Source organism: Choloepus didactylus, chromosome 5 (genome assembly GCF_015220235.1).
Source record: "Choloepus didactylus isolate mChoDid1 chromosome 5, mChoDid1.pri, whole genome shotgun sequence".
NCBI lineage: Eukaryota > Metazoa > Chordata > Mammalia > Pilosa > Megalonychidae > Choloepus > Choloepus didactylus.
Genome location: NC_051311.1, coordinates 56070473 through 56093269, shown reverse-complemented (window position 1 = coordinate 56093269; position 22797 = coordinate 56070473). Strand labels below are relative to the sequence as shown.

General features: G+C 40.5%; 1 protein-coding gene and 1 long non-coding RNA gene across 2 annotated transcripts in view; one reads left to right on the top strand and one right to left on the bottom strand.

The window, feature by feature from the left end:
• The window catches only part of WDR91 (WD repeat domain 91), a 50967-nt gene extending 50133 nt beyond the window's left edge, over positions 1 to 834 (bottom strand). Inside the window, 1 exon segment of the mRNA XM_037836105.1 lies at positions 672 to 834. Within this exon segment, the coding sequence (XP_037692033.1) occupies positions 672 to 794 (123 nt within the window). The 5' untranslated portion in view covers positions 795 to 834.
• Positions 835 to 1037: 203 nt separating this feature from the next.
• LOC119534878 lies at positions 1038 to 5611 on the top strand. The gene is made up of 2 exons (XR_005217126.1): positions 1038 to 1352; positions 1921 to 5611. It is a non-coding gene; the product is annotated as an uncharacterized LOC119534878 (long non-coding RNA).
• Positions 5612 to 22797: the final 17186 nt, after the last annotated feature.

The window sequence follows — 22797 nt, the reverse complement described above, 5'->3', positions numbered from 1 at the left end:
CTCACCCGCCTCCTCTAAATTCATCTGCCAACACCAACTGAAGTCAGCTAAAGTAATACACGAATCACACCATCATGCACGCAATATAAATTCCAAGAACTTCTCGATGGAAAAATCGTCAGAGCAGGGATAGTACGTGTTTTAAAATATGCAATGAGGGTTTCCTCAACTGCAGAAGAAAACTGCCAATGATTCACTGAACAAGGCAATTTGAAACAAACAGCACAGATACTCGAACCCAGATAGCATCTGGGGTTGCAGACCCCTTTATCTCCCAAGGCCAGCGGAAGCAATCCCTGGTCTATTTCTATTATCAAAACTAAATCATCGACCCGATCTTGGCTCCTAAAATCTTGTCATCTTCTCAAATTCCGGCCAGCACCTGCTCGGAGGCTGGGGTGGCGAACGGAGCCCTGGACCGGGAATCGGGACACTTAGGCTCCAGTTTCGGGGATGCTCCTGACTAACTGGGCAACTTCAGGAAAGTCATGGATCTTCTCAGGGCCTCAGTTCCTCATCGTCAAGCGAGGGCCAAACACGCTGATGGCTAAGGTGCCCCCAGGCGCGGGTGACAGCGCCGCTCCCGCCCCGGAGGGCTGTGCCGGAGGAGAGCCTGCTCTGGGGCTCCCTCGGGACCGCCTCTGCCCGCACCGCGGCCCCTGGCCCCTCACCCGGAACCCCTTCTCCTTGTCCGCCTTGATCTCGGCGTCGAGCTGCCGCAGTGTGTGCGTAAAGCCGCGGAACAGCAGGTACTCGCGGACCAGCTCGTCCGTGCGCTCCACCGCCTCCGCCATCGCTGCGCCAGCGCCTAGAGGGGCCGCAACGGATAGGGACGGAGGGGCGGAGATGCGGCGGGGCCAGCCGCGGGCAAACCGCACGTCACTCCGCGGTCGGCCTACCAGCACGCACGCACCCGCGCGCCGCGCGCAGCCGGCCCCGCCCCTCGGACAGAGCCCCGCCCCGGCCCCGGCCCGGCCCCGCCCCCTCCCGGTCTTTCTACCAGCTCCCGCCCAGAGGAGTGGCTAGAAGACGAGCAACGCGCCCGATTTTCCTGGCAGCGTGGGCAGCGGCTTTGTCATCTCGGTTACTCAAAGCCGCAGCGGCCGCCCAAGCCACTCCTGCAAGTGGGGCTGAACCTTGGAGGGTCACGATGAGGGTAAGGGCGTGAGGAGCCCTGCTTATTGGCATCACATCGCGGAATTCTGTCCTCTGCCCTCGTTTACGTGACGTCACGCAATCAGGTATGTCATCAGAGACCCTCGAAAGCCCGGCTCCGTTAATAAGAATAAATAGTTACACGGCAAGATGACCAAGACACACTGTTAATAGAAAAAAAGGCAAGTTTCAGAACCGTAAGTAGAGTTATGGTCCCAGTTTCTTGAGGGGCGGGGGGTGGGGTTGGGGGGAGAATGTGTGTTGTGTATACGTTTAAAATTTTAAGAAAGATTATACACCAACTGTTCATAGTGGTTTCCTCTGAGAGGTGAAATTATGAGGGACTTTCGTTTCCTATATTTTACATTCTTATTTTTTGAAAATTTTATTGTGCATATTTTTTGTAAGCAGGAAAAGTTAGCACCTGTGAGCCTTACTTTTCACATCTGTAAAATGGTGACAAAAGCACCTACTCTGCAGCATAGTAATGAAAATTTAATGAAATGATGTAGGTAAAACACCTACCACAGTGGTTGAAACACAATAAATGTTCCCTTCTTCCCGCTATTGTAGAAGTTTTTGTATTTGTTAAAGTGCAACTCAAAATTATTACTGTCACTTCAATCCTGCTATATGGAGATTCACCTCCAAAGGGGGCTCTGATCTGCATTTGAGAAACCTGAAAAGGTAACAAAAGAACAAGCAACATCAACATAAGATAGACACTTGTTCTGACCTCTCTGCCTGCTTTACTTGTCTCTACAGGTCTAAGATTGCCCCAGGCAAAACCAGCCTGGGAGGACCAGACCAAATCTTTCTTTGAAACCTCAGATCTTCAAAAATGAAGGGAAATCCCAACAAGAAGCAATTGCCAAAACCTCCGGCTATGGGAAAGTCATGAATTAGATTTTCCTACGGCATCTGAAATGTTTACCAACAGCTCCCACCTCCCCCACTTCCACTCACCCTGGCACATTCCAGACCAAAGCCCATAAAACCAGCTAGTTTGGTTTTCTGATCAATGAGAAAGACATTCATGGCGGGCAATCGCTCTTGACCTTAGGACAAGCTCTTTCCTCTGCCTGGAATGTCTTCTCCCAGATGCTAACATGGATGACTCCCTCTTCTCCTTCCTATGGTGGGGCAGTTTATGGAGAGAATGCAAAAGAAGGAGCAGCTTTTAGGGGAGAGATGATGAGTGACGTTTGGACTTGTTGATTTTCAGGTATGACGAGGCTGGGGATATCCAGACACCTCTTTTTGATAGAAGCTAAAATAAACAGGGCCAAATAGGCAATACTGGAACCTGGAGTGTGGCTGCCCCACTTCACCTCCGCTGGAAGCTTTATCTGTACACTGACAACTCCCAAATCGTATCTCCTATGCAGACTTTCCTCCTGAGCTCCCACCCAAATGTACCCCAGGGATATTTCCACTTAGATAGCTTATAGTAACCTCAAGTTCAGCTGTAGAAGTTCAGTTCAGAAGCATTTATTAAGGTTCTGAGTTCAAATGGTGAATGAGACTTTGTTCCTAACACATTAGGCTGTAGAATTCAACTCCTGTTTTTCCAAAGCTTCGTATCACCACCTGCATCAGAATTATCCCAGAGGCTTGTTACAATTATGAATTCCTGGGACCAACCCAAACCTACTCAATCAGAATCTCCTGGGATAGTGGCTGGGAATTTGCATTTGGAGCAAGTTCTAGGTGATTATTAGGCACACTTAGGTTTGAGAATCACTGATTTCATGCTGCGAGAAGGTAGGAGACATTGGCTGCCAATCAACAGAAGTTTCTTGCAGAAGTGATTATTTTAAGCTTAAAAGTAATAGCAATAATAATAATTCATAGTTGCCAAACATTTTTACAAATCTCATTTGACCTCTTGCAGCCCTATAAAGTAAGTCCTTTTAACCTCATTTTCTAGATGGAAAACTGAGGTTCATAGAGACGACATGATCCATTCAAGGTCTCACAAGTGGTTGCTGGCAGAGCCAAGTCTCAAATTCCCCTTTCCTGATTCCAAGTATACCTATGCCCTGCCCAGAGCGTCACAGCAGCATCAGTGAGTCAGTCAGACTTCAAAACAGACCACTTAGGTGTATAAGGGTGAGTTATAATACCCCAAGAGTATTGGAGCTTAGCCTAACTGAGCGAGATTATACCTGGAGCATTCTGGAACTTTCTACCTTGGGCAGGGATCAATAAGTTCAGTTCTGTATAGCCAAAGAGCAGAAGTGCCAATAAGCACCCGGAGTTATCCAAGGTCTTGGGGTTACCTTAGAATTTCTCCTTTCCCCTTACGTTATCCCAACCATCCTATCTTTCTTCCAGATGCCCTAGGCAGCCCTCTGTGTACCCTTAAATTTCTGAAATTTCTTTTCCTCCAATCTTTTCCCTAATTCTACCTAATTCTCATGTTCACTTAAACTCCTACTGTTCTTTAAGACTCAGCCTAGACATCCCTGACCCTTACCCTTCAGGTAGTACTCAGTATTTCTCCCTTTCTGTTCCCATAGCATAGCACCCTGTGTATGCTTACTATGTTACTTTGTAGCTCTGTTTGCCTCATGTCCTTGGTTGTAAACTCCTGAGAGAAGAGATTGTGTATCGCTGATTCTGGGTATCCCCAGTGCCTATCACAGTGCCTTGAAAGTAGATCCTCAGTAGCTGTTTGTTGAATGAATGAGTGACTGATGTCCATACTACTGCAGTGTCTGGAACTCCAAGTCACACCCCCAATACACAGCTTCCGTGGTCACAGCCTTTGGTAGAGAAATCTTTTCTTACTGTGGACAGTGCCAAAAAGAGTTATTCTGAAAACCAGGGATGGCCCACCGTGACCCATCCAGCAACTCACAAGGTCCCCATTGGTAGCCCTCAAGCTTGCCTTAGGAGGCATCCTATTTATGTGTTAGCGTTTGGCTCACTGAAAATGAAAAACACAAATTCAAATCATTAAACATCCCTTTTTCATCCATAAAATTAGCGTTTTTTAAAAGAACTGTCTGTTGATGAACATAAGATGAAATTGGATGTTTTTGTACAGCTCCAGGAGGAGTGGAAATCAAGGCAACTCTTCTATAGATCAATTGTAAATCGTCATCAAGAACCCCAAAATGTTCACACTCTTTAACCCAATAACTCCACTTCTAAAACTTCTCCTGAAGAAGTAATTTTTAAAATGCCAGGATTCATGCAGAATGGGTTGTTTACAAGAGCGCAAGTTATTTATAATAACGAAAGTAATAGTGAAAGTTGTGAGTACACAGATGCTACAGTGAGGCATCCTCCAAGAACTTAGGATGAGGAACCCGTTTTCCACTGGGAGTTAATCTACAAAGTCAACCCCAGATGGATCAGAGTCCAAACATTCAAAATCAGTGGAAAGCGAGAGAAAAGCTACTAGGCTCATAGAACTTGATTGTCAGCGTTGACTCACAAAAGAAAGATTGTGTCAATCAGAACAGATTTTAGCCACAGACACACAGAAATCAAAAGCGAGACTATGGGCAAGTATGCGCAGGTTAGCCAGCAGATTCCAGTGCTCCCTCTGGAATGGCCATTCTCAAGATGAGAAGGTTACACTCGGCCATGCTGGAATGAGGCCCTGAGAGGCACCCCACCTCCATCTTCCTGGTTCCAGGGTCACCAAGGAGCCATCTGGTTCCCTTGGACTTAACTCCATGGAAGGGTTGTGGCATCTTGGTGTCTTTCTAATAGTAAACTAGAAGATGGATTCTAATTATAATATTCTTCCCAACGTAAGTGGAAGAGGGTGTTCTTTGTACCAGTGCTACCAGGAGTACTTCCTGTCCCTGTGACAGTTATGTTTCTCAATGAAAGATGAATACGGTGCCCTCCTGCTGTCTCCCTCAGGCCCCTCTTTTCAGTGAACTTAGCAAGAATCAGTCTTTCAGAACATGGTCACTCCTGGATCCTGCAAGAACCAGTTCCAACTGGCCTATTCTCCACACTAATTCCACAAGCAGGAGTCTGTTACTCATTGCTACAGGGCAAAAGTCTGAATGACCGAAATGTCCAACATTAGGGAAAGTTTAAATAAATTATGCTCTATCCATTCCTCCCAATATTATGTAGAAATTAAAAATCTTCTTTTAAGAATATTTAATTACTTAGAGAAATAGTCATATTCATTATTAAAACTGTATGATTCACACTCGAAAAAGCAGTTTGACAGTTTCTTGCAAAAATATGCAACTATCATATAACCTAGCAATTGCACTCTTGGGCATTTATCCCTGAGAAATGAAAACTTATGTTCACATAAAAACCTATACATGATTATTTGTAACAGCTTTGTTTGTAATAGCCAAGAACTATAAACAATCCAGATATCCTTCAATAGGTGAATGGTTAAACCAATTCTGGTACATTCATACCATGGAATACTATTTAGCTAAAAAAAAAAAAAAAAAGGGAACAATCTATTGATGCAAAACAACAACCTGGATGGATCTCAAGGAAATTATGCTGAGTGGAAAAAAAAAGACAATCTCAGAATGTTACCTTGTGTATTATTCCATTTATATAACATTTTTTTGAAAAGACAAAATTTTAGAAATTGCCAAGGGGTGAAGGCCAGGTTGGGAGGGGAGGTGGATGAGGGAAGCGGGGAGGTGTGGTTAGAAAAGAGAAACATGAGGGGTCCTTGGGATGATGGAACTGTTGCATATCTTGACTGTGGCTGTGGATACACAAACCTACAAATATGATCAAATTGTCTAGAACTAAATACACACACACGAAGTAAAACTGGGGTATCTGTTTTAGTTTTCTGTCTGCCAAAGCAAGTCCCATGAAATGGGTTGGCTTAAACAATAAGAATTTACTTCTGCACAGTTTTGAGGCCAGGAGAAGTCCAAATCAAGGTGATGCTTTCTTTCCTGAAGACTGGCATTCTGGGTCTAGCTGCTGATGATCCTTGGTCCTGGGCTTTTCTGTCACATGACAGTGCACATGGTGGCCTCTCCTGGCCTCTCCCTTCTCTTTCGGATTCCATTGACTTTCAGCTCCTAGCTGCTTCCTCTGTGTCTACCTTTCTGAATTTGTTTCTGCTTATAAAGGACTCCAGTAATAGGATTAAGACTCATCCTGTTTGAGATGGGCCACACTTTAACTGAAGTAACCGCATCAAAAGGTCCTATTTCCAATGGGTTCACATCCACATGAATGGATTAAGTTTCAGAACATGTTTCTGTGGATGCATAGCTCCAAACCATCACAGTATCTGAACAGGATTGGTGGATTACATCAATCAATATCCTGGTTATGATATTGTACTATAGTTTTTTTAAGATGTTATCATTGGGGGATCTGAGTAAATAGTACTGGGATCTCGGTATTATTTCTTACAACTATGTGTGACTCTACAATTATCTAAAAAGTTTAATTTTTAAAAAGATGTGAAACTATATATGCAATATGTTTATGTTTGTGTAGAAGTATAAAATATTAACAGATATTAATAGAGTTAGATTTTATGGGTGATTTCTGATTTTGTCTTTATATTTGTTAATATTTTTCAAATTCTTTACTATGAACATAATATCTATTTCATAATTTGAAAATATAATAAATGTTATCTTTAAACATGACATACTCACAACATCTTAGTGCTGGCTCATTCAAAGCTTTTAGCAACTAAATCCCCAAAACTTTTAAACACAAGTTGCTGCTAAACCAGGGATGTTCAATCCTGTACTTACACTTTTCAGTTTTTGGAACCAAATATAGAACCTCATACATGACTTCTGTTGCCATTTCTGTTAATTATCTCTGTAGCTTTTCTCAAGTTATGTAATTTCTCTGGACCCCTATTTACTCACCTGGAACATAAAGGCCTTGAACCAGGACCCTGAGATCCTTCCATCTCTTTCAGTCAGCTGAACCTCATGCCATTCTTGGCTGTCCGTTTAAAGACAGTGGGTCCCAAGGACTGAAAGTGAACCACCTCCTCTCAAGCACTGTAATCCCACCCTCTCGAGAAGCCGCTCAAATGTGAGAACCTGCCTCTCCTACACCCCTCTGCCTTCCACCCAGAGAGCAGCAGAGCCAACATTTACACAGGGCAGTAAACTGCCAATGATGGCATTAGACTGTTAGCTGTAGGAATCTGTAGGTTTATGAGCCTATAAAATCATCCACTTTCACTGCTGGAACAATTCATTAACTTAGGTTAATAAGTAATACGGCATTCATAAAGATCAGGAGGAGGATGGTTAGGGGAATTCCATCTCTGTGGCCACACTTCCTAAAAGCCAACCTGTGCCCTCTCCAATCCACTTGCCACCTTCTGCAATCCCTGTGAGGCATCCTCTCTCTCTCTTCTTACCTCCTCTTCCTCCCTCTTCCTCTCCCTCCCTCCCTTCCTCCCTCCCTCCCTCTCTCTCTGTCTCTCCCTCTCTCTCTCTCTCTCTCTCTCTCTCTCTCTCTCTCTCTCTCTCTCGCTCTGTAATGGCCCATGCCTCATGTGAATCCTCCCTTTTCAAACACATCATGGTCATTGTCTTCTGGGCTTCTCTTCACCCCATTTCTGTTGACTATAAGGGTCATCCAGAGCTTCTCTTAGGGAACTCTTTCTTTGTCTCTTTCTATCAGGACCTAAAACAATGACCCCTGTCTAGTGGCTTCTACTATCCTGTGCAGATGTTACCTGAGCTACTACTGTCCATCCTCCAAATGCCAAATATCCACCTTGGATTGCACTTTGCCTGCTAGACATACCTCTCTGCAGTTGTCTTGTTGCCAGCCAGAAAGGGCAAAGGAGGGCTCATTTTTTACCCATGGTTCTCCCTTTTGATCAGCTTTCTCAGTGCAGCCAGCAACACCTCCCTGTGTCTGGTCTCTTCAAAAAGGAACTCAAAGTTGAGTTCACCTAGTCTCTCATGCTTGTCCCAGACTGGTGATGGTCCATAGACTTAGCTACCTGACCACAACAAGGTCAGCACCAAGTTGAGTGTATGTATTTAGACACTCTTGTAGCTATTTCACAAAGTAGTTATGTCTGTTGGATCTAATAATAAGATACTTGAGCTTGCATTTTTTATGTTGTTTTTCTCATTTCATTTTTCTAGTAATTCACTTTATTGCACTTTATAAAAGCATCCATTCATGACAGACTGGAAAATTTAATTTTTGTTAAACCTGGTTCTTTACCACATGCAAATTGTTTTGGATATAAGGAGTCTGCAGAATACACTTTGAGAAAATTGCTGTTTAGGGTCATCCCATTATACTGTGGCTCTGGCTCAAGATGTCAACCTCTGCCTTGAAATCCCATCCTAGACCAGTAGTTCTCCAGGATCACTTGGAGAGCTTTTAAAATACTAAGTCCAGGTCACACTCCAAAACCAGTTAAATCAGAATCTCCCAGGGTGGGGCACAAGCATTGGCATTTTTTTAAAAGCTCCCCCAGATGGCTCAAAGGTGCAGCCAAGGTTGAAAGCCACTGACTTGAACCATCTCACTTCATCTTGGGCTACTTCTTAGCTTTTTATTTTCTTTTAGGAAAGCTGACTCTTATCCTTTCCTCCAAAAATCCTACTGCTACCTTTAAAACTTGACCTGCAAGGTTGTCTAGAATGTCATACCCACTCTCAGCCCACACATTGAAACTCTTTGTACAAGCCTTGGAAGCCCCTGAATGTACAGAAGAGGAACAATACTTTCTAGTGTCCTTTGCAGAATAAATGCTCCAAATTTAAAGCAAAAAATGAGGTGGGAGCAGCACTTCCGGAATAGTGAAGTAAGGATCTAAAAAACATAATTCTCTGTAAAAGCAATGAGAATACTGGCAAAAATTGTCAAAGCAACTTTTTCACAATTCTGGAAATTAACCAAAGGGTTACAGCAATCCAAAGAGCATTTATCCAAGATGAACAGCTGAATCTCAGAAAGAACAGTGACCTTTTGTCATTTTAACGTTCCCTAATCCTGTCATCCCCCTTCCCTCTCCCCAGCTCTGCTGTAACCTTGAAAACCAAGAGCCAGGCTACTGCAGTAGCTATGAAAACCAGTAGCCAATCAGCCACTAGAAGGGATAGAATGGGATTAGAGCACCACATACATATATCCCATCCCCAGAACATTGTCACTATTTGACCTGTCTGGCAACTCCCTAAAAATTCCGTTCTCAGAGCTTCTGTTCATTTCACAAAGGAGGAGGAGATAATAGGCCAATATTTGAACAATATTTTTGTATACAAAGGAAATTAAGTTGCAACTAATCCAAACTAGATGGGTTTAAATTTTAGATGATAATTCTAATCCCCAGGATGACCAATTAAAAAATCATCTACCGAACATATATATTGAAAGAAACAATAAGAGAATAAAAATGATATACTGGAATATATCTAATACAAAAAAAGATAGTGATGGGGAAATACAGGAACAAAAAGGACATAAGATATAGGTAAAAGATATCTTTGCATAAGATACAGCAAAATGGCAGATGTAAATCCCACCTTATTAGTTAATTACATTAAATGTAAATAAATACTCCAATCAAAAGGCAGAAATTAGCAAAATGGATTAAATTTTTTAAATAAACAACCATGACCTAATTATATGCTGTCTACATGAGACTCACTTCAGATTCAGAACATGAACAGGTTGAAAGTAAAAGGATGGAAAAATACATACAAACATAAACCAAAATAGAGCTGGAGTGATTATACCAACATCAGACAAAATAGACATCAAGACAAAAATTGCTTTTAGAGACAAAGAAGGTTTTATAATGATAAAAGGGTCAATCTGTTAGGAAGGCATAACAATTAGTAACACATATGCATATAACAACAGACCCCTCCAAAATGTATGAAAAAATAGTAGAAAAGAAGGGATAAATAGACAATTCAACAGTACTAGTTGCAGACTTCAATACCAGACTTTCAATAATGGATAGAGCAAGGCAGAAGAAAAATAAGGAAATAGAAGAGCTGAATGACACTACAAGCCAATCATAACTACCAGACCTCTATAAAACTCTCCACCCAACAGCAACAGAATATATATTTTTCTCAAATGTTATCCTGAAATATTCTCTAGGATGGGCCATGTAATACGCTATAAAAATAAGTCTCAATAAATTAAAAAGGATTGAAATCATATGAAGTATGTTCTCCAAACAAAATAGAATAAAATTAGACTTCAATACTCTAAGAAAATTTGGGAAATTCACAAATAGGTGGACATTAAACAGCACACTCTTAAGGAACCAATGGCTCAAAGAAGAAATCACAAGGGAAATTAGAAAATACTTTGAGATGAATGAAAACAAAAACAACATATGAATACTTAAAGAATGCAGCTAATGCAGTGCCTAGAGGGAAATTTATGCTGTAATGCCTATATTGAAAGGGAAGAAAGATCTCAAATGAATAACCAAACTTTCTACCTTAAGAAACTAGAAAAAGAAGAGCAGACTAAACCCATAGCAGGTAGAAGGAAGGAAATAATGATGATTAGAGCAGAAATAAATGAAACAGAGAACAGAAAAACAATAGATAAAACCAGTGAAACCACAGTTTGGTTTTGAAAAGATCAACAAAATTGGAAAAACATTAGCTAGACTGACCAGGAAAAATGACAGAAATTTCCATTTACTAAAATCAAGAATTAAAGAGGGGGAGATGATCAATGAAAAAGAAAAAACATGAACAAAAAAGAGCAGAAGTAGTAAATTTTTGTAACCATTTAGCTGCTGTTGTTACAAAGTAGCCCATTTCCTTTTAGGACCCCTTCACTGGGTCCTTGGGAAAAGCCTCTGTTTCCCTGTAGATCATAACTACTGACTACCAGATTTTCATTGTAAATGTAAGTTTACTTTACTTCTATTCCCTTACTTGTTATCTCATGTTTTACAAGACTACAGTAACCAGTAACAATCTATTTCCACTAGCTGGTTTTTGTCAGATCTTATAGTTTGTTTAGCTTAGTCTCTTTACTTGTTGTTTTATGGTAATTGAACTATTTACAACACTGCTGTAAACTGTAACCCAAGGCTTACCCCAGCTCTTGTGAGTCTGCAGGCTCATGCTTACACAATTCCAGGCCACCAAACCAATCAATCGATATCTGCCAATTTCACTACCTCCACCTACCCTTGTCTAAATCCCAGAAAAACCCTAAACCCTTCTGACTCGGGGAGACAGATCTGAACTTGCTTTGCTCCAGTCTCCTTATAGCAGCCATGTAATAATCTCCTTTCCTCTTTGGGGGAAAAAAAAAGCAAAGAAAGAAAGAGGGGACGTTACAGAAATAAGGAGTATAAGGGAATACTATGTACAGTTTTGCCAACAAATTAGATATTCTAGAAAGTCACAAATTACCAAAAACTTACTCAAAAAGAATTAGAAAATCTGAATAGAACTGTAATAAGAAAAGAGATTGAATTAGCAATAATAATAATAATTTTTAAAACAGGAAAGTCTAGGTTCGGGTGGTGTTCTGGTTTGCTAATGCTGCCATTATGCAAAACACCAGAAATGGATTGGCTTTTATAAAGAGGGTTTATTTGGTTACAAAGTTACAGTCTTCAGGCCATAAAGTGTCCAAGGTAAGGCATCCACAATAGGGTACTTTCATTGGAGAAAGGCCATTGGCATCTGGAAAACCTCTGTTAGCTGGGAAGGCACATGGCTGGTGTCGACTTGCTCCTAGGTTGTGTTTCAAAATGACATTCTCCAAAATGTCTGTGTCAGCTTTCAACAGCCATCTTCAAAATGTCTGCCTCAGCTGCAGCTCCTCCAAAATGTCACTCTCAGTTGCTCGCCAAAATGTTACTCACACCTGCTCTTCTGTCTGAGCTCTCATATAGGGCTCTAGTAAACTAATCAAGGCCCACACTGAATGGGCGGGGTCATGCCTCCATGGAAATGATCTAATCAGAGTTATCACCTATGGCTGGGTGGGTCACATCTCCATGGAAACAACCTAATCCAAAGGTTCCAACTCAATCAACACTAATATGTCTGCCCACACAATATTACATCAAAGAACATGGAGTTTTGGGGCACATAATACATCCAAACCAGCACAGATGGCTTCGTTGATAAATTCTTCCAAATGTTCCAATGATATCAATCCTTCACAAACTTTTCCAATAAATAGAAGAGGAGGAAACACTTCCCAAATCATTCTATGAAGTCAGTAGTACCCTGATACAAAAACTAGACCAAGATATCACAAGAAAAGGATAAATATCCTTTATGAATATAAATGCAAAAATCCTCAAGAAAATACTAACAAACTAAATCCAGCAACATATAAAAAGTATTATACACAATGACAAAGTGGAATTTATCTTAGGAAATACAACAATGATTTAACATACAAAAATCATGTAATACACCATGTTAATAGAATTAAGGACAAAAACCACATGCTCAACTCAATATGTGCAGAAAAAGCATTTGACAAAAATGTAGTAAATTGAATTATGTACCCCAATGAACACATGTTCTTAATTTTAGTTTCTCTGTGGGCATGAACCCATTGTAAATAGGACCTTTTGAAGATACTTATTTATAGTTAAGGTGTGGCCAACTGAAGCAGGGATTAATCTGGATTACTGGAGGCCTTATAAAGAAAATCTGGAAGTCACATAAGCCAGAAAACGAGATGACATTGCCATGTGATGGGAGGCATAAAAACATGTCAAAAAACCCCGAGGATTGCTGGCAGCCACCACCAGATTGCTACAATCTTCAGGGAGAAAGCAAGCCAAGCCTTGCTGATATCTTGATTTTGGACTTCTAGCCTCGAAACTGTGAGGCAATAAATTCCCACTATTTAAGCCAACCTATTGTGTGGTATTGGTGATAGCAGCTCTAGCAAACTTAAGACAAAATCCAACACACTTTCATGAGAAAAATAACTCAATGAATTAAGAAATAAAGGGAATCTCCTCACCTTGAAGAAGTTCACCTATGAAAAACCACAGCTAACACCATACTTAATGGTGAATGAACTAATACCTTCCCCCTAAGATTAGAAACAAGATGTCCCTTTTACCACTTCTATCAAACATTGTACTGGAAGTTCTAGCCAGGGTAATTAAACAAGAAAAAGAAATAAAAGGCCTCTGTATTAGAAGCAGGGAAGTAAAGCTATCCCTATCACAAATGACATGACCTTGTAAATAGAAAATCCTAAGGAGTAATGAGTTCAGCAAGGCAGAACATACAAGATCAATGTGCAACGTAATTTGTGTATCAATATGCAAAAATCTGTTGTTTTTCTATGCACTAGCAATGAACAATCTGAAAATGAAATTAAGAATACAAAAATAATGCAATACTTAGGAATAAATTTTTAAAAAGAAGTGCAAAACTTATACTCTGAAACTATAAAACATTGCTGAAGGAAATTAAAGAAGATCTAAATAAATGGAAAGACATGCCACGTTCATAGATTGGAAGACTTAATATTGTAAAGATGGCAATACCCCCCTAATTGAGCTACAGATTCAACACAATCCCTAGCAAAATCCCAGCTTCCTTTTTTTTTCAGAAATTAACAAGTTTATCCTAAAATTGTATAGAAGAATCAAATCAATTGTGAAAAAGAAGAACAAATTTGGAGAACTCACAATTCATGATTCTAAAACTTACCACAACCCTACAGTAATCAAGACAGAATAGTACTGGCAAAGGGTAGAAATTTAGATCAATGGAACAATCATTAATCATTAGAGAAATGCAAATAAAAACACAATGAGTTATCACTTTATATTCACTAGGATGGCTATAATTTTTTAAAATGAGCAATAAGAACTCTCAGAAAGGATGTGGAGAAATTCAAACCTCACACATTGCTGGTGAGAATGTAAAATGGTGCAGCCAATGTGGAAAACAGTTTGGCAGTTCCTTGAAAAGTTAAACATAGAATTGCCATATGACCAATCAATTCTACTTCTAAGTATATACCCAAAAGAATTTAAAGCATATGTTCATGCAAACACTTGTACATGAATGTTCAGAACAGCGTTATTCATAATGGCCATTACTGGAAACAATCCAAAAGTCCATCAGCTGATGAATGGATAAGCAAAAGTGGTAGATCCACACAATGGAATATTATTTAGCCATAAAAAGGAATGGAGTATTGATAAATGCTACAACATGGATGAACCTTGAAAACATTATGCTGAGCAAAAGAAGCCAGACACAAAAGGCCACATATAGTATGGTTACATTTGTATGAAACGTCCAGCACTGGTGAATCCATAAAGACAGAAAGTAGATGAGTGGTTGCCAAGGATGAGGGATGTTTAAGTTAGCTAAAGTTGTCAAAATGCAATATACCAGAAATGGACTGACTTTTAACAATGGGGATTGATTAGCGTACAAGTTTACAGTTCTGAGGCCATGAAAACGTCCAAATTAAGGCATCAACAGGGAGATACCTTCGGCCTGAAGAAAGACTACCAGTGATCTAGGACTCATCTGTCACATGGCAAGACACATGGCCGGCGTCTGCTGCTCCTTCTCTCCTGGGTTTCGTTGCCTTCAGCTTCTGGCTGCTACTTTCTCCGCTTCTCTGGCTTCTCTCTCATTTTTCACTCTCTTAGCTTCTGTCTGTCTTTCATCCTCTTATAAAGGCTCCAGTGATGAGGTCAGTCATATCTCAACTTAAATTAAAATCCAATAATGGGTCCATACCCAAAGAAATGGATTAGCTTTAAGAATATGATCTTTTCTGGGGTCCATAAAATTTCAAACCATCCCAGGGGAAGAGATTAGGGGAATATTGGGACTAATTGCTAATAGGTATGGAGCTACTTTTTGCAGTGATGGACATGTCCTAAAATTAGAATGTTGTTTGTTGCACCACTCTGTGAATATACTGAAAACCACTGAATTTTACAGTTTAAATGGTGAATTCTGTGATATGGGAATTATATTTTAAAAAAACAACTATAAAAATGTGGTAGCATTTTTCACTTATCAGATTAGCAATGTTCAAAATGTTAATACTCAGGGAGGCGGGGCAAGATGGCAGACTGGTGAGCTGTATGTTTTAGTTACTCCTCCAGGAAAGTAGGTAGAAAGCCAGGAACTGCGTGGACTGGACACCGCAGAGCAATCTGACTTTGGGCATACTTCATACAACACTCATGAAACTGTGGAACTGCTGAGATCAGCGAAATCTGTAAGTTTTTGCAGCCAGGGGACCCGCGCCCCTCCCTGCCAGGCTCAGTCCCGTGGGAGGAGGGGCTGTCAGCTCTGGGAAGGAGAAGGGAGAACTGCAGTGGCAGCCCTTATCGGAAACTCATTCTCCTGATCCAAACTCCAACCATAGATAGACTGAGACCAGACACCAGAGAATCTGAGAGCAGCCAGCCCAGCAGAGAGGAGACAGGCATAGAGAAAAAAAACAACACGAAAAACTCCAAAATAAAAGCGGAGGATTTTTGGAGTTCTGCTGAACATAGAAAGGGGAAGGGCAGAGCTCAGGCCCGAGCTCAGGCCCTGAGGCGCATATGCAAATCCAGAAGAAAAGCTGATCTCTCTGCCCTGTGGACCTTTCCTTAATGGCCCTGCTTGCTTTGTCTCTTAGCATTTCAATAACCCATTAGATCCCTGAGGAGGGCCCTTTTTTTTTTTTTTAATCCTTTTTTCTTTTTCTAAAACAATTACTCTAAGAAGCCCAATACCGAAAGCTTCAAAGACTTGCAATTTGGGCAGGTCAAGTCAAGAGCAGAACTAGGAGAGCTCTCAGACAAAACGCAATAATCCAGTGGCTGAGAAAATTCACTAAACACCACAACTTCCCAAGAAAAGGGGGGTGTCCGCTCACAGCCATCATCCTGGTGGACAGGAAACACGCCTGCCCATCACCAGCCCCATAACCCAGAGCTGCCCCAGACAACCCAGTGTGACGGAAGTGCTTCAAATAACAGGCACACACCACAAAACTGGGCGTGGACATTAGCCTTCCCTGCAACCTCAGCTGATTGTCCCAGAGTTGGGAAGGTGGAGCAGTGTGAATTAACAAAGCCCCATTCAGCCATCATTTCAGCAGACTGGGAGCCTCCCTACACAGCCCAGCAGCCCAGAACTGCCCTGGGGGGAAGGCACTCACCTGTGACATAGCACAGTCATCCCTCAACAGAGGACCCGGGGTGCACAGCCTGGAAGAGGGGCCCACTTGCAAGTCTCAGGAGCCATACGCCAATACCAAGGACTTGTGGGTCAGTGGCAGAGACAAACTGTGGCAGGACTGAACTGAAGGATTAGACTATTGCAGCAGCTTTAAAACTCTAGGATCACCAGGGAGATTTGATTGTTAGAGCCACCCCCATCCCTGACTGCCCAGAAACACGCCCCATATACAGGGCGGGCAACACCAACTACACACGCAAGCTTGGTACACCAATTGGACCCCACAAGACTCACTCCCCCACTCACCAAAAAGGCTAAGCAGGGGAGAACTGGCTTGTGGAGAACAGGTGGCTCGTGGACGCCACCTGCTGGTTAGTTAGAGAAAGTGTACTCCACGAAGCTGTAGATCTGATAAATCAGAGATAAGGACTTCAATTGGTCTACAAATCCTAAAAGAACCCTATCAAGTTCAGCAAATGCCACGAGGCCAAAAACAACAGAAAATTATAAAGCATATGAAAAAACCAGACAATATGGATAACCCAAGCCCAAGCACCCAAATCAAAAGACCAGAAGAGACACAGCACCTAGAGCAGCTACTCAAAGAACTAAAGATGAACAATGAGACCCTAGTACGGGATACAAAGGAAGTCAAGAAGACCCTAGAAGAGCATAAAGAAGACATTGCAAGACTAAATAAAAAAATGGATGATCTTATGGAAATTAAAGAAACTGTTGACCAAATTAAAAAGATTCTGGACACTCATACTACAAGACTAGAGGAAGTTGAACAACGAATCAGTGACCTGGAAGATGACAGAATGGAAAATGAAAGCATAAAAGAAAGAATGGGGAAAAAAATTGAAAAAATCGAAATGGACCTCAGGGATATGATAGATAATATGAAACGTCCGAATATAAGACTCATTGGTGTCCCAGAAGGGGAAGAAAAGGGTAAAGGTCTAGGAAGAGTATTCAAAGAAATTGTTGGGGAAAACTTCCCAAATCTTCTAAACAACATAAATACACAAATCATAAATGCTCAGCGAACTCCAAATAGAATAAATCCAAATAAACCCACTCCGAGACATATACTGATCACACTGTCAAACACAGAAGAGAAGGAGCAAGTTCTGAAAGCAGCAAGAGAAAAGCAATTCACCACATACAAAGGAAACAGCATAAGACTAAGTAGTGACTACTCAGCAGCCACCATGGAGGCAAGAAGGCAGTGGCACGATATATTTAAAATTCTGAGTGAGAAAAATTTCCAGCCAAGAATACTTTATCCAGCAAAGCTCTCCTTCAAATTTGAGGGAGAGCTTAAATTTTTCACAGACAAACAAATGCTGAGAGAATTTGCTAACAAGAGACCTGCCCTACTGGAGATACTAAAGGGAGCCCTACAGACAGAGAAACAAAGAAATGACAGAGAGACTTAGAGAAAGGTTCAGTACTAAACAGATTCGGTATGGGTACAATAAAGGATATTAATAGACAGAGGGGAAAAATATGACAAACATAAACCAAAGGATAAGATGGCTGATTCAAGAAATGCCTTCACGGTTATAACGTTGAATGTAAATGGATTAAACTCCCCAGTTAAAAGATATAGATTCTCAGAATGAATCAAAAAAAATGAACCATCAATATGTTGCATACAAGAGACTCATCTTAGACACAGGGACACAAAGAAACTGAAAGTGAAAGGATGGAAAAAAATATTTCCTGCAAGCTACAGCCAAAAGAAAGCAGGTGTAGCAATATTAATCTCAGATAAAATAGACTTCAAATGCAGGGATGTTTTGAGAGACAAAGAAGGCCACTACATACTAATAAAAGGGGCAATTCAGCAAGAAGAAATAACAATCGTAAATGTCTATGCACCCAACCAAGGTGCCACAAAATACATGAGAGAAACACTGGCAAAACTAAAGGAAGCAATTGATGTTTCCACAATAATTGTGGGAGACTTCAACACATCACTCTCTCCTATACATAGATCAACCAGACAGAAGACCAATAAGGAAATTGAAAACCTAAACAATCTGATAAATGAATTAGATTTAACAGACATATACAGGACATTACATCCCAAATCACCAGGATACACATACTTTTCTAGTGCTCATGGAACTTTCTCCAGAATAGATCATATGCTGGGACATAAAACAAGCCTCAATAAATTTAAAAAGATTGAAATTATTCAAAGCACATTCTCTGACCACAATGGAATACAATTAGAAGTCAATAAGCATCAGAGACTTAGAAAATTCACAAATACCTGGAGGTTAAACAACACACTCCTAAACAATCAGTGGGTTAAAGAAGAAATAGCAAGAGAAATTGCTAAATATATAGAGACGAATGAAAATGAGAACACAACATACCAAAACCTATGGGATGCAGCAAAAGCAGTGCTAAGGGGGAAATTTATAGCACTAAACGCATATATTAAAAAGGAAGAAAGAGCCAAAATCAAAGAACTAATGGATCAACTGAAGAAGCTAGAAAATGAACAGCAAACCAATCCTAAACCAAGTACAAGAAAAGAAATAACAAGGATTAAAGCGGAAATAAATGACATAGAGAACAAAAAAACAATAGAGAGGATAAATATCACCAAAAGTTGGTTCTTTGAGAAGATCAACAAGATTCACAAGCCCCTAGCTAGACTGACAAAATCAAAAAGAGAGAAGACCCATATAAACAAAATAATGAATGAAAAAGGTGACATAACTGCAGATCCTGAAGAAATTAAAAAAATTATAAGAGGATACTATGAACAACTGTATGGCAACAAACTGGATAATGTAGAGGAAATGGACAATTTCCTGGAAACATATGAACAACCTAGACTGACCAGAGAAGAAATAGAAGACCTCAACCAACCCATCACAAGCAAAGAGATCCAATCAGTCATCAAAAATCTTCCCACAAATAAATGCCCAGGGCCAGATGGCTTCACAGGGGAATTCTACCAAACTTTCCAGAAAGAACTGACACCAATCTTACTCAAACTCTTTCAAAACATTGAAGAAAATGGAACACTACCTAACCCATTTTATGAAGCTAACATCAATCTAATACCAAAACCAGGCAAAGATGTTACAAAAAAGGAAAACTACCGGCCAATCTCCCTAATGAATATAGATGCAAAAATCCTCAACAAAATACTTGCAAATCGAATCCAAAGACACATTAAAAAAATCATACACCATGACCAAGTGGGGTTTATTCCAGGCATGCAAGGATGGTTCAACATAAGAAAAACAATCAATGTATTACAACACATTAACAAGTCAAAAGGGAAAAATCAATTGATCATCTCAATAGATGCTGAAAAAGCATTTGACAAAATCCAACATCCCTTTTTGATAAAAACACTTCAAAAGGTAGGACTTGAAGGAAACTTCCTCAACATGATAAAGAGCATATATGAAAAACCCACAGCCAGCATAGTACTCAATGGTGAGAGACTGAAAGCCTTCCCTCTAAGATCAGGAACAAGACAAGGATGCCCGCTATCGCCACTGTTTTCAACATTGTGCTGGAAGTACTAGCCAGGGCAATCCGGCAAGACAAAGAAATAAAAGGCATCCAAATTGGAAAAGAAGAAGTAAAACTGTCATTGTTTGCAGATGATATGATCTTATATCTAGAAAACCCTGAGAAATCGACGATACAGCTACTAGAGCTAATAAACAAATTTAGCAAAGTAGCGGGATACAAGGTTAATGCACATAAATCAGTAATGTTTCTATATGCTAGAAATGAACAAACTGAAGACACACTCAAGAAAAAGATACCGTTTTCAATAGCAACTAAAAAAATCAAGTACCTAGGAATCAACTTAACCAAAGATGTAAAAGACCTATACAAAGAAAACTACATAACTCTACTAAAAGAAATAGAAGGGGACCTTAAAAGATGGAAAAATATTCCATGTTCATGGATAGGAAGACTAAATGTCATTAAGATGTCAATTCTACCCAAACTCATCTACAGATTCAATGCAATCCCAATCAAAATTCCAACAACCTACTTTGCAGACTTGGAAAAGCTAGTTATCAAATTTATTTGGAAAGGGAAGATGCCTCGAATTGCTAAAGACACTCTAAAAAAGAAAAACGAAGTGGGAGGACTTACACTCCCTGACTTTGAAGCTTATTATAAAGCCACAGTTGCCAAAACAGCATGGTACTGGCACAAAGATAGACATATAGATCAATGGAATCGAATTGAGAATTCGGAGACAGACCCTCAGATCTATGGCCGACTCATCTTTGATAAGGCCCCCAAAGTCACTGAACTGAGTCATAATGGTCTTTTCAACAAATGGGGCTGGGAGAGTTGGATATCCATATCCAAAAGAATGAAAGAGGACCCCTACCTCACCTCCTACACAAAAATTAACTCAAAATGGACCAAAGATCTCAATATAAAAGAAAGTACCATAAAACTCCTAGAAGATAATGTAGGAAAACATCTTCAAGACCTTGTATTAGGCGGCCACTTCCTAGACTTTACACCCAAAGCACAAGCAACAAAAGAGAAAATAGATAAATGGGAACTCCTCAAGCTTAGAAGTTTCTGCACCTCAAAGGAATTTCTCAAAAAGGTAAAGAGGCAGCCAACTCAATGGGAAAAAATTTTTGGAAACCATGTATCTGACAAAAGACTGATCTCTTGCATATATAAAGAAATCCTACAACTCAATGACAATAGTACAGACGGCCCAATTATAAAATGGGCAAAAGATATGAAAAGACAGTTCTCTGAAGAGGAAATACAAATGGCCAAGAAACACATGAAAAAATGTTCAGCTTCACTAGCTATTAGAGAGATGCAAATTAAGACCACAATGAGATACCATCTAACACCGGTTAGAATGGCTGCCATTAAACAAACAGGAAACTACAAATGCTGGAGGGGATGTGGAGAAATTGGAACTCTTATTCACTGTTGGTGGGACTGTATAATGGTTCAGCCACTCTGGAAGTCAGTCTGGCAGTTCCTTAGAAAACTAGATATAGAGTTACCATTCGATCCAGCGATTGCACTTCTCGGTATATACCCGGAAGATCGGAAAGCAGTGACACGAACAGATATCTGCACGCCAATGTTCATAGCAGCATTATTCACAATTGCCAAGAGATGGAAACAACCCAAATGTCCTTCAACAGATGAGTGGATAAATAAAATGTGGTATATACACACGATGGAATACTACGCGGCAGTAAGAAGGAACGATCTCGTGAAACATATGACAACATGGATGAACCTTGAGGTCATAATGCTAAGCGAAATAAGCCAGGCACAAAAAGAGAAATATTATATGCTACCACTAATGTGAACTTTGAAAAATGTAAAATAAATGGCTTATAATGTAGAATGTAGGGGAACTAGCAATAGAGAGCAATTAAGGAAGGGGGAACAATAATCCAAGAAGAACAGATAAGCTATTTAACATTCTGGGGATGCCCAGGAATGACTATGGTCTGTTAATTTCTGATGGATATAGTAGGAGCAAGTTCACAGAAATGTTGCTATATTAGGTAACTTTCTTGGGGTAAAGTAGGAACATGTTGGAATTTAAGCAGATATCTTAGGTTAGTTGTCTTTTTCTTACTCCCTTGTTATGGTCTCTTTGAAATGTTCTTTTATTGTATGTTTGTTTTCTTTTTAACTTTTTTTTCATACAGTTGATTTAAAAAAGAAGGGAAAGTTAAAAAAAAAAAAAAAAAAAAAAACAAGGGAAAAAAAAAGATGTAGTGCCCCCTTGAGGAGCCTGTGGAGAATGCAGGGGTATTCGCCTACCCCACCTCCATGGTTGCTAACATGACCACAGACATAGGGGACTGGTGGTTTGATGGGTTGGGCCCTCTACCACAGGTTTTACCCTTGGGAAGACGGTTGCTGCAAAGGAGAGGCTAGGCCTCCCTATGGTTGTGCCTAGGAGCCTCCTCCCGAATGCCTCTTTGTTGCTCAGATGTGGCCCTGTCTCTCTGGCTAAGCCAACTTGAAAGGTGAAATCACTGCCCTCCCCCCTACATGGGATCAGACACCCAGGGGAGTGAATCTCCCTGGCAATGTGGAATATGACTCCCGGGGAGGAATGTAGACCTGGCATCGTGGGACGGAGAACATCTTCTTGACCAAAAGGGGGATGTGAAAGGAAATGAAATAAGCTTCAGTGGCAGAGAGAATCCAAAAGGAGCCGAGAGGTCACTCTGGTGGGCACTCTTACGCACACTTTAGACAACCCTTTTTAGGTTCTAAAGAATTGGGGTAGCTGGTGGTGGATACCTGAAACTATCAAACTACAACCCAGAACCCATGAATCTCGAAGACAGTTGTATAAAAATGTAGCTTATGTGGGGTGACAAGGGGATTGGGAAAGCCATAAGGACCACACTCCACTTCGTCTAGTTTATGGATGGATGAATAGAAAAATAGGGGAAGGAAACAAACAGACAAAGGTACCCAGTGTTCTTTTTTACTT